At 37.9% G+C, this 13,938-nt stretch overlaps 1 protein-coding gene across 1 annotated transcript in view; it reads right to left on the bottom strand.

Moving 5' to 3' along the window:
* PLCXD3 (phosphatidylinositol specific phospholipase C X domain containing 3) overlaps positions 1-13,120 on the bottom strand; it is a 74,201-nt gene extending 61,081 nt beyond the window's left edge. Inside the window, exon 1 of the mRNA XM_075193721.1 lies at positions 12,982-13,120. Coding sequence (XP_075049822.1) covers positions 12,982-13,084 — 103 coding nt within the window. The 5' untranslated portion in view covers positions 13,085-13,120. The remainder of the gene's footprint in view (positions 1-12,981) is intronic.
* Between the last annotated feature and the right edge of the window lie 818 nt (positions 13,121-13,938).

The following is a 13,938-nucleotide window of genomic DNA, read 5'->3' as shown; positions in this document are numbered from 1 at the left end:
GACCCCCAGGGGGGAGGAGGGAGCGAGAGTGGACATGGGGTGGAGGACCCTCGAGGAGGAGGGCTAAGTAGCTGGAGAGCAGAGTTAGAAGTGGTGGAAACAGGAGGAGAGATGGCCCTGCTAAGAGGAGCGTACAATCTAAGCCCTACTAAGTTACCTTTGCCCACAAACCTCAGGGGTTAAGTGTATCAAGCTGCGTGTTTCCGGCTTGTTTGAAAAGTGGAGATGTTGTATATAGCAACAAATGAGATTCTAGCTATTATTTTGTAGAATGTGCTAAATAAATGATAACTAGGGGCCTGATTCATTAAGGATCTTAACTTAAGAAACTTCTTATTTAAGTCTCCTGGACAAAACCATGTGACAATGCAAGGGGTGCAAATTAGTTTTCTGTTTTGCAGTTAAATACTGACTGTTTTCTCATGTAGCACACAAATACTTGATAGCTTATTTGTACACTGAAATTTAAAGTTGATATTTGTGTGCTACATGAAAAAACAGTCAGTATTTATATTTCTTTATATTGTTTATCTTTACTTTGCTGCAGTCTGTCTCTCCTTCTGAGGGGGGGTTGCCCTTCTACCCAGAAAATAAAGGAAAAATACATAAAAGCACTTTGTCAGGATCCGATGGACAGAGTTATTTCCTTGCTTTTCTCGAATGCCTATTTCTCTATCTATAGCTAGTGTTCCTGTATGACATAAAGGGACTGTCAAAGACCATCACATTTTTTTATTAACTTAGCTAGTTATTCATTGTTTCTTTCCAAGTTACGAAGCAGACCTGCCAAGTCCTGCTAAGAAAAGAAGAGACTTTTAGAAAAACCATATTGTCAGCACATTGCACTTTTTATGTCATTTTTCTCTCTCCTCAAACTATTCACATACGTTTGGAATGTTGTAGCTTCTGAAAGAATCTACACATACCATGATTTAGTCTAATCCGCACATACCATGATTTAGTCTAATCCGCACATACCATGATTTAGTCTAATCCACACATACCATGATTTAGTCTAATACGCACATACCATGATTTAGTCTAATCCACACATACCATGATTTAGTCTAATCCGAACATACCATGATTTAGTCTAATCCGAACATACCATGATTTAGTCTAATCCACACATACCATGATTTAGTCTAATCCGAACATACCATGATTTAGTCTAATCCACACATATCATGATTTAGTCTAATCCACACATACCATGATTTAGTCTAATCCACACATACCATGATTGAGTCTAATCCACACATACCATGATTTAGTCTAATCCACACATATCATGATTTAGTCTAATCCACACATACCATGATTTAGTCTAATCTGAACATACCATGATTTAGTCTAATCCACACATACCATTATTTAGTCTAATCCGCACATACCATAATTTAGTTTAATCCGCACATACCAAGATTTAGTCTAATCCACACATACCATGATTTAGTCTAATCCACACAAATCATAATTTAGTTTATTCCACACATACCATAATTTAGTCTAATCCGCACATACCATAATTTAGTTTAATCCACACATACCATGATTTAGTTTAATCCGCACATACCATGATTTAGTCTAATCCACACAAACCATGATTTAGTCTAATCCACACATACCATAATTTAGTTTAATCCGCACATACCATTATTTAGTCTAATCTGCACATACCATGATTTAGTCTAATCCGCACATACCATAATTTAGTTTAATCCGCACATACCAAAATTAAGTCTAATCCACACATACCAAGATTTTGTTTAATCCACACATACCATGATTTAGTCTAATCCACACATACCATAATTTAGTTTAATCCGCACATACCATGATTTAGTTTAATCCGCACATACCAAGATTTAGTCTAATCCACACATACCAAGATTTTGTTTAATCCACACATACCATGATTTAGTCTAATCCACACATACCATGATTTAGTTTAATCCACACATACCATAATTTAGTCTAATCCGCACATACCATGATTTAGTTTAATTCGCACATACCATGATTTATTCTAATCCGCACATACCATGATTTAGTCTAATCCACACATACCATGATTTAGTTTAATCCGCACATACCATGATTTATTCTAATCCACACATACCATGATTTATTCTAATCCGCACATACCATGATTTAGTCTAATCCACACATACCATGATTTAGTCTAATCCACACATACCATGATTTAGTCTAATCCACACATACCATGATTTAGTCTAATCCACACATACCATGATTTAGTCTAATCCGAACATACCATGATTTAGTCTAATCCACACATATCATGATTTAGTCTAATCCACACATATCATGATTTAGTCTAATCCACACATACCATGATTTAGTCTAATCCACACATATCATGATTTAGTCTAATCCACACATACCATGATTTAGTCTAATCCACACATATCATGATTTAGTCTAATCCACACATACCATGATTTAGTCTAATCCACACATACCATGATTGAGTCTAATCCACACATACCATGATTTAGTCTAATCCACACATATCATGATTTAGTCTAATCCACACATACCATGATTTAGTCTAATCTGAACATACCATGATTTAGTCTAATCCACACATACCATGATTTAGTCTAATCCGCACATACCATAATTTAGTTTAATCTGCACATACCAAGATTTAGTCTAATCCACACATACCATGATTTAGTCTAATCCACACATACCATGATTGAGTCTAATCCACACATACCATGATTTAGTCTAATCCACACATATCATGATTTAGTCTAATCCACACATACCATGATTTAGTCTAATCTGAACATACCATGATTTAGTCTAATCCACACATACCATGATTTAGTCTAATCCGCACATACCATAATTTAGTTTAATCTGCACATACCAAGATTTAGTCTAATCCACACATACCATGATTTAGTCTAATCCACACATATCATGATTTAGTCTAATCCACACATACCATGATTTAGTCTAATCTGAACATACCATGATTTAGTCTAATCCACACATACCATGATTTAGTCTAATCCGCACATACCATAATTTAGTTTAATCTGCACATACCAAGATTTAGTCTAATCCGCACATACCATGATTTAGTCTAATCCGCACATACCATAATTTAGTTTAATCCACACATACCATGATTTAGTTTAATCCACACATACCATAATTTAGTCTAATCCACACATACCATTATTTAGTTTAATTCGCACATACCATGATTTATTCTAATCCGCACATACCATGATTTATTCTAATCCGCACATACCATAATTTAGTTTAATCCGCACATACCATGATTTAGTCTAATCTGAACATACCATGATTTAGTCTAATCCACACATACCAAGATTTAGTCTAATCCACACATACCATGATTTAGTCTAATCCACACAAATCATAATTTAGTTTATTCCACACATACCATAATTTAGTCTAATCCGCACATACCATAATTTAGTTTAATCCACACATACCATGATTTAGTTTAATCCGCACATACCATGATTTATTCTAATCCGCACATACCATGATTTAGTCTAATCCACACATACCATGATTTAGTTTAATCCGCACATACCATGATTTATTCTAATCCGCACATACCATGATTTAGTTTAATCCACACATACCATAATTTAGTTTAATCCGCACATACCATTATTTAGTCTAATCTGCACATACCATGATTTAGTCTAATCCGCACATACCATAATTTAGTTTAATCCGCACATACCAAAATTAAGTCTAATCCACACATACCAAGATTTTGTTTAATCCACACATACCATGATTTAGTCTAATCCACACATACCATAATTTAGTTTAATCCGCACATACCATGATTTAGTTTAATCCGCACATACCAAGATTTAGTCTAATCCACACATACCAAGATTTTGTTTAATCCACACATACCATGATTTAGTCTAATCCACACATACCATGATTTAGTTTAATCCACACAAACCATAATTTAGTCTAATCCGCACATACCATGATTTAGTTTAATTCGCACATACCATGATTTATTCTAATCCACACATACCATGATTTAGTCTAATCCACACATACCATGATTTAGTTTAATCCGCACATACCATGATTTATTCTAATCCACACATACCATGATTTATTCTAATCCGCACATACCATGATTTAGTCTAATCCACACATACCATGATTTAGTCTAATCCACACATACCATGATTTAGTCTAATCCACACATACCATGATTTAGTCTAATCCACACATACCATGATTTAGTCTAATCCGAACATACCATGATTTAGTCTAATCCACACATATCATGATTTAGTCTAATCCACACATACCATGATTTAGTCTAATCCACACATACCATGATTGAGTCTAATCCACACATACCATGATTTAGTCTAATCCACACATATCATGATTTAGTCTAATCCACACATACCATGATTTAGTCTAATCTGAACATACCATGATTTAGTCTAATCCACACATACCATGATTTAGTCTAATCCGCACATACCATAATTTAGTTTAATCTGCACATACCAAGATTTAGTCTAATCCACACATACCATGATTTAGTCTAATCCACACATACCATAATTTAGTTTAATCCACACATACCATAATTTAGTCTAATCCGCACATACCATAATTTAGTTTAATCCACACATACCATGATTTAGTTTAATCCACACATACCATAATTTAGTTTAATCCGCACATACCATTATTTAGTTTAATTCGCACATACCATAATTTATTCTAATCCGCACATACCATAATTTAGTTTAATCCGCACATACCAAAATTAAGTCTAATCCACACATACCAAGATTTTGTTTAATCCACACATACCATGATTTAGTCTAATCCACACATACCATGATTTAGTCTAATCCACACATACCATAATTTAGTTTAATCCACACATACCATGATTTAGTCTAATCCACACATACCATGATTTAGTCTAATCCGCACATACCATGATTTAGTCTAATCCACACATACCATGATTTAGTCTAATCCGCACATACCATGATTTAGTCTAATCCACACATGTTGGTGTTCTGACCAGGCACAGTACTGCCTAGACATATGCTTGGTGGGAAGGCTGAATATCCAGCACAGGTCTTGGGAAGCTTCACGGGAAGAAGGGAACCTAATTGGACTGGTTTTGCTGTGTATTAAAAGAGCAGTTGAGGGGAAGAGCATCTTGTAAACTGATTATTATTATTATGCAGAGGCGAACGCAGGATTTAGAAGGGGGGGTTTCCGCCCCCCCCCTGGAAAAAAAAAATATTGCGATTGCAGCAGCTCCATTTCGGCGAGTCTGAAATCTACAGCAGCAGCGGCGCTGTCAAGCAGCATCCGCGGCAGTGCTGTATTATACTACAATACAGCACTGCCGCGGACGCTTCTTTGACAGCGCCGCGACTGCTGTACAGTACCGTTGGTTCGCGGAGGGGAGGGGTTTCTGGAGAACCAGAAACCCCCCCTGCGTGCGCCACTGTTATGATTCTCTTTTATTTACAGCATCAACAAATTACATAGCATTGTACATGAGGGGATCATAACACAAACAAATCCCATAAAATGGCATGAAACAGAAGGTAAAGAGGGTCCTGCCCAAATGATCTTCCAAACCAAGAGGTGTGGGAAAAACTTGATACATAAGTTAGCGGAATAATATTTGTAGCTGCTGGTGGGGAAAGTGTGGGTGGCTATTCTTAGACAGCAGCGTTATCAGCCCGTGATAAGGCGGTCATTGGCGAATGCCATTCTTGTGCCGCTTTCCGGAGATGCAGTATGGTTGGGATGAGAAGATACAGAAGTTGGAGGCATGAAATATGAACCAGTCACCGTAGAAACCTTAAAACAGTCAGCTGATGTCAAATATAGCTGTCCTCCACCATTTATCTTAACTGAACGTCCTTCTTATGCTGGTTCTAGAGGAGGTGCTATCTCCCGTGCTGCCCAGGCACTCTTATGGTTATCTGTCACCTTGGAGTAACTGTAAAGACATGCTCACTGCTAGAGACAGAGCCAGGGCAGTTGTTCCCCATGTTCGGTGGCAGCGGAGATCACCAAAAAGGAGGAACAGAGGTGGCAATAGCCACCTCACTGGGTCCAGCAGCTGAACTGAGACAGTGTTCAGTAGATCTTCCCACCGTCTTATTAAATGTTTTATATTTGTGGGAAGATAATTATGTGGGAGGTTAGGCACATAGCTGATCTATCGAGTGCGTGGATGTCTAGTGTAGGTGGGGAGTAGACATTTACTAATTTTAGAGGAAGTTAATTACTAATTAAGCATTAATCAGTTTAGATTGATTTTAACACCTTATATTAACTAGGGCTTCTATACGGTTTTAGGGATTTAGTTAGCTCTGTTTATCTTTCTACCTTCTGGCATTTTCAGCCATGTGAATGATGTGTTTATGTGTTATCCTGGGATATGACACAGAGTTGTTCTGGATACAATTGTAGCCAATACAGAAATTGTCCTAACACGATGCAAACAATCAACAAGTGTGTTGAGAATAAAAAAACTACCGACACAGAAAGATAAAGCAATTTATCTTGTAAATGTTGCAGGAAGGCACAGATAAGCCAATAATTAAATGTCACCTGAAGGTGGACTACCATTTAAATTAATTTTGGGTGGTTATTCTTGGCTTAATATCATTTGGGTATATTCTTTCTATCTATTTATCTATCTATCTATCTATCTATCTATCTATATATTCATGTTCATGCAATTATATATTCATTTTATAGTGAATGGAACTGCAGGGTTCTGTGACTTGATACTGGGAATGGTTTATTAGGAATGTCTATTATGATGACCGCAGCTTGTAGTAGTAGTGCTGTACATTTTTATAAGCTTTTTTGATTTAATTTTGAATATTTTCTAAAAATACCCTCCTACCCCAAACATGATTATTGTTTTTAATATATTTTAATGTATTCAACCTCTCAGTCTTGCACACTCACACAAAAAAATACCGATCAATTTGCCTCCATTAAAATGAAGGTTATAACTAAAGTAACATCTTCCTGATAAATAAAATCATGTATTTTTCCAGTGGATAAAGCTGTTCCTAGCAAATCATATTTTTTTCTTAGATGTGCATTTAAGTGGATCATATAGAGCAACCCTGGAAGATTCACTTTGATGGATATTGTAGCGAGTGAATTGTAAAGAACAATTTGTGTTGAAATGTCCAAATGAAGTGATGTGTGTCTGGGTAACTTCTTTTCTGTATTCTGCTTAACATTCTACATAGGGAAAATACCATCTATGTCATGATGGCTTAGTAGTCTGTAGTCCATCGGTAATTTCCTTAGGATATATGAATAAATTTAGGAAATATAGCAAATACACTTGAAATTAGGTGATGCATACATATTTGTCTCCAAGAGGTTTTTTAAATACCATTGAATTTATTTGCTAAATGAAACGCGTGTATTCGCTACAAATTACCATACCATGCAAATATAGCACATTTAATTTAGAAGGTTTAAAGGCGATCTAGCCCAACTATTTACTTTTCCCCTTTGTAATTGTTGAATGGAAATGTTTAGAAATAAGTGCAAACTAATAGACTTATTTTTGTACTTTATTTTCTATGAAAGTAGTGTACAAGCAGAGCTCACGTGTCAGTAGAGTGCTACTGTTTTTATCTCTAAGTTATAGGGGTACATTTACTATACTGCAGGTTTGAAAAAGTGGAGATGTTGCGTATAGCAGCCAATCAGATTCTAGCTGTCATTTTGTAGAATGTACTGAATAAATGATAGCAAGAATCTGATTGGTTGCTATAGGCAACATCTCCACTTTTTTATATAAATTTCTGCTTATAATACAATGGCTTGGGGGTGTGGCCTAGTGGAAGGATTATGACATTGGGAATGAATATGATGTAATTGGAGGGTGTAGCTAGGTCTGAGAGTCCTGAAAATATAACAGGGAAATGCAGCTCTCTACATGTCCTCATACCCTGTACATTGGGGAAGCATAGAACCATGTCTAGTATATGCTATATGCGATCCACGAGGCACAGTTAAACAAAGAAACTTTTGAACTTCTAATCAAACGAGTACTAAAACCAGTGAGAATTTCAGTTTTTTTTCTCATTTTCAAAAACCAAGAACCACATTTCACTCTTGCCTGATCTAGCTGGATTGTGTCTAGTATATTCCCAGGCAACAATCCCTCCTACTTGGGTAGGGCAGGCTTTTGAGAAGTGATTTGACAGCTGAAGCCCTTTGAAGTATCTCTAGTGAAACAGGGAAACAGTGTTTCCCATTCACTACTCTAGAGGACCTTCGAATTTCATGCTTTTCTGACTGGAAAAGTGCAGTTTTCTAAAATTCCTGTATAAACAAGCAGAAAACTGATTGGGGGAAAAAGACATGCCTACATAATGGACATGCATACCTAAGGATTTTTTTCTTTTATTATTCTCTATTTCATCCAGAATTCAATTCAAGTTGCTTAACCTCACCTACAAATCCCTCACCAACATTTCCCCTTCCTACATCTCCAACCCTGTCACAAAATACACCCCAGCTTGCCATCTCCACTCCGCCTTTGACCTGCACCTCTCTTACCCTCTAATTACTACCTCTTACTGCCGCCTTCAAGACTTCTCTCATGCTGCTCCCTACCTATGAAACTCTCCGCCAATCCAGACTCTCCCTAACCTCCAATCTTTCAAGAATTCTCTCAAAACCCATCTCTTCACAATGCCTACCCTACCCCTACCCTCCCAGACCACCACCTCTACTTACTCCTCCTCAGACGTTCCACGTATCAGTAATGTTAGGTTCTGTGACTGTTTTTAATGATTTCATGTACAATCCGCACTCATGAAATTTGTACTTGATTATATGCTGCTCTAAACATACTTGTATCATTTGTACTGTTTGTTTATGTTTAACTTATATTCTTGTTATTTTTACACTGAGGAGCTCATGTTAAGTTAGATGGAAAACACGTTTCCTGCACATAATACTAGTAGTCCCTTGCGAATGAAGTAGCGGAATGGGGGAGGGGGGCATGTAAGGGCATGTTGGAGCAAATACCACTTATGTAAACTGAGACAGACGCATATGCACCAGTCAGGAGATGGGAAACTTGTGGGAGCTTAATCAACAGTGTAAGTCACAAACTGATAGTGATAACTATCAGCTTAGAGGCATTAAAAGGACATTGCATCCATCTCTCCATGAGGCCCGGACTGTCTGGCCCTGCAGAATTTGTAGCGGCCTACAAATAAAGGACGATGATGTCACTCATTTGCAGGTTTTTCGTGCATTGTGCCAAACGTATTCTATGCAGCAGAGATAGAGATGACAGATTCAGCAGGTATTCCAGTAGCTAAAAAATCCCGACTGAGTCAAAGCAGTTCTTTAGCGTTAAAAGTTGGTTATAGTCCAAACTGAATCATGTTTCTCAAAGTTTTTAATTTCATGAAGAAGCTGAGCAATCATCAGTAATGTCCCTATTTTTATTAATTATTGCCTTTATTCATACCACACCTACCCCAACCCCCACCCAGTGGCGGATCCAGGGGGGGGGGGGGCGATTGGGGCGATCGCTCCCCCTAGCAGGGGCTTGCGGCCGGCGGCTGCACACTGTGCAGGTCCGTTCAGCAGTGACAGTGTGCTGCCCGGCTGCTCTGATTGTGTTTTAAACACAATCAGAGCAGCGGGGCAGCACACTGTCACTGCCGAGCGGACCTGCACATACTGTGCAGCCGCCGGCAGCCTTAGAAATTAGAAAGGGGGCGGGGCCTAAATCGCCCCCCCTAAAATCGCCCGGGGTATAGCAAAAGTCTGGATCCGCCCCTGCCCCCACCACACTTTGTCTGTGTAAGAGTTTGTGGCAGCATAATTTCAAAGGAATAGAGGGTACAGGGAAAGCTCGATTTAGGGGTACACCCAGGGGAGGACTGGCAAGTTTTGGCCCGGGGGGCAAGACTCGACTTAGCAGCCTATTTTAATGGAAAAAATGCAGGTGGCCCAGTGACCCAGCCCAAGGTAGCTAACTATGGGACTGTCCCCGGGGGCAGGTGTCCATTATCTCCAAGGGCCCCGAAGCTCTGCACCTGCCGCACCACTGGTAGTCCCACGACTGCATGAGACTAAGTGCCATAAAAGCAATAAACTAATTGTGATAATCTAGGTCCATCTGGTGTCTTCTTCCAACTGACAGAACACTCTAAACAATCCCGCAGTTCCCTCTGCTGGTGCTGATATTAATCACTCCTCCAGTGCTAGCGCTTTAAACTTTAGTGTCGCATAAATTACATTTTTGGGGTGAGGAGTTTACCTCTATAATCGAAAAAAAATGATACACTTCATTTTTAAATGTTAAAGATTTTCAATAGCAAAACAAAATAAATGGGAGAGAAACATTTTGGGGGCACTGGAAAAAAGAGCAACACTGAGTGGCACTATCTCAGTATTAGGTGCCCCCATATTGTTTGCTCTCTAGACAACTGCCTGAGATTGCCTAATGGTAGTGCTATCTTTTATCAGCAATGTTAGGCTCTCAAATGGTCCTTACAATACCTATTAACAAAGACAGGATGTCTGCGGTACATAAGGAACAATGTTTTCTCCATGACCACAGCTGTATTACATATATATTTATACGATATATATATATATATATATATATATATATATAAAAATATATATACATACAATTTTGGTATAGGTTGTCAAGATAGGCAGGAAATCATTACTATATTAGTTATTATTCCATTCATAGCCGAGCCCCAGTGGAAGCAGAAAAAAAAAGTCTGCATCTTATTATCTGTTAATGTTATCGCAAATAAATAAATCGGCAGCTGCAACTTCCAGCTGTTAGCAGTAATTTCGGGGCATCGCGTTTATCAAGCTTATTACCATATATTTAATAAACAACAATTATCTTTCCATGAATACAATGTTAAAAAGAATACATTACGTTGCCCTTTTTCTTTCACTTATCAAATGCATCTGCTGTTTTGCCTTTTGACTGTTAGAAAGTATAAAACTATTCAGAATGAATTATCACAGTAAAATAAAAGTATAAAATGATTTTGGATTGATGTAATATTGTTATTGCCTATCAAATTCAACAAGAATAAAAATGACATAGGGCATATAATGGATTATAGTGTGGAAATATATATATTATTGTAACTATTATTCCTGGGCATACAATGCATATTCCTTAGGGCTGGACGTGCATGGGATAGAAGACGGAGTGTTAAGAGGAGCTATATACAGGTAAACACACTCGCAGACATACACTAATGACTAATGAGGCTTCTGTGCTCTGTGGATAATTCTATTACTCTGCGGTTTTAACACGATACCCCAATGTGTTTTTTTAAGGCTTCATGTCATTCTACTTGTTCCATTCGGCTTGTCCATTCTTAGATTCTGCTCATTTAAAATGCAGCCTTTGCCAGATGTAGCTGGCACGGTTCCCTTTATATCTCTGCCAGACAGTACATCTGATTCTTAAAAGCAAAGTTGCAGAAATATATTCAGTGCTGCTTGGGTACAAATGTGTCTGGATCACTCAAAGACTAGATTGCATTTGCCAGAATGATGAGTCTAAAGCCACAAGACAGTCATGTACAGCTTATATAATGACACTGTCTACTATAGAAAAAATAAAAAAAAGCACAAACCCCATTAAAATGTAAATAACCCCTTCCTGCCATCTGTAATGTATGTGTTATACCGCTCAGAGACACATTAAAAACCCATTATTTGCCAATCAATAAGAGCTAACTGGTTACCAGATGAAACAATACTAGATAATCCCAAAGTATTGTCTCTTAACCTTCACTACCCTACAAATTAGTCAGCACTTCACTGCCTACTGTGCAAGTCATGGGAAGGGTTACACAGAGTGCCATTCAGCTATAGGCAGTAGCTTCACATTTAATTAATTCTGCAGCCGTAATTTGTCGATCTCGGCTTACAGAAAGACTTTTTAGTGGTGTGTTCTGAAACCCACGAATTCTGTGCTGTGTTCGGTTTATCATTTTTCACTAACACTATTTTGATATAAATGCTCCTTGCCCATACTTGGTTCAGATCCTCAGATCTACTTATTGAGGGGATGCTTGATCTAATATACAAAAGTCCTTTTTTTTTTTCATAATGCAACCTTTGCTTTCTGACTAACATTGTGCTGTATGAAACTTCAATTTTGCAGAGACTTGAGAAGAATATTAATGATTCAGGGACAGTGAAGCAAAAATCGTTTTAAGAGCTCAGTCCATCATGAGAGAAGTGTGTGGTTTTAGGATGTTACACAAACTGCAGCCTTATTTATTGAGCAGAAAATAAAATACTATAATACAAATATTATATTTATTATTTTACAGAGGCATTTCAAGAGGTAGCTTATATCACTCAGTTTTTAAGATGCTCTGTGGATTTTAAGAACAAACAGCATCACATTCTATTTCAAACCAAGTGACAGCACCTTCTCCAATAACACAAACAGACAATAGGTGCAAAGACCGTTCATCTGAGGACAAAGAGCAAATAGCCCGAAGTCAGGCATAGCGAGAGATGATTATTACTGATTCTTTCATCTGACCTGGTGCAACTCAAAAAAGCGCATGCTGCTTAAATCCTGCATCCAAGTCTAGGTAGATCTGCTGTAACCACGTGCTATATATTGGAGTAACAATGCCAGATTACTATATTAAAGTGTATTTTGGGTACTAATATAGAACCATGTGAATGCAGTGTCTGAATTGAATGCATATGTGTGTGAAATGATATGCATGCACAGAGATAAATCCACAGATTCCCACACCCACATACATCGATATCAATGTGTGGAGCATACAATAATCTTTGACAATCACATCACGTTTTGCTATGAGGTTACATAAAGTTACATATGTGAAATGGAAAGCTAAAAGTACCTACCTGGGATAGCTAAACTTGTAAGTGGGACCCTGTGGATCCTTTCTGGCAAATTTGCCATCCATTCTGCGAATTGCAGATCGCTCTTCCCTTGAGATGAAGCCATTGTGCTCTCTCTCACTGCCTGCCTGACTCCTTTGCCTGCCTGGCTCCTTCTGCTTCTTCCAGTGCTTGCTCCAGCGCCGGAGTGTACACTGATCTGTACCACACCCACAGGATGGCGTACACACACATGCTAATTCTCCATCATTACTCAGTAGCTTTCCTGCTCTAAATGGCAATAGCTGCATTGTGGCTGTCTGCAGACACTGCTCTATAGTTACTCTATAGTCTATTCCTAATATATGCAGTGTGTGCTACAATATTGTTAAAAATACACATTAAGCACACAGGTTTCGTGTGATTTAATATAAACAGAGCTGCACTTTCTCCTTGCACAGTTCTCATGTATTAAGAACAATAAGTCAAGTGTCGACTTGTAGGTGATACAGAACCAAGGTCCAGGTGTAAGCGGGATTAGGTAAAAGCCAGAAATGCCGGAATGCCAGAAAAAGGCAGAATGAGTCCGTTTACTACAGCGCCTTCTGCTGCTTGGTGTCTTGAGTGAAGCTTACCTTATCTATATAGTGCATTCTGCTATGCTACACAGATATGTTCATTGTAATATATGGAACAACTATTTCATATATTATATTGCATATAAATTGTATTGTGTGTATGTGTATATATATATATATATATATATATATATATATATATATATACACATATGGATCTCTGAGTACATTAACAATCCATTCTGGGTGCCGGAATGCGTATGCGAGTACCTCACCCATCTATCCAGGGTGCCGGAATAGGGCTCTGAGCACCTTACCCTTCCGGATGCTGGAATGGGTCTGCCAGTACCTTTACCATCCATTCTGGCTGCCAGAATGGAGCTATGAGAACCTTAACCATTTA

The sequence above is a fragment of the Mixophyes fleayi genome, chromosome 1, assembly GCF_038048845.1.
Source record: "Mixophyes fleayi isolate aMixFle1 chromosome 1, aMixFle1.hap1, whole genome shotgun sequence".
Taxonomy (NCBI): domain Eukaryota; kingdom Metazoa; phylum Chordata; class Amphibia; order Anura; family Limnodynastidae; genus Mixophyes; species Mixophyes fleayi.
Note: the sequence above shows the minus strand (reverse complement) of the source record. Positions and strands in the feature narration are given on the sequence as shown.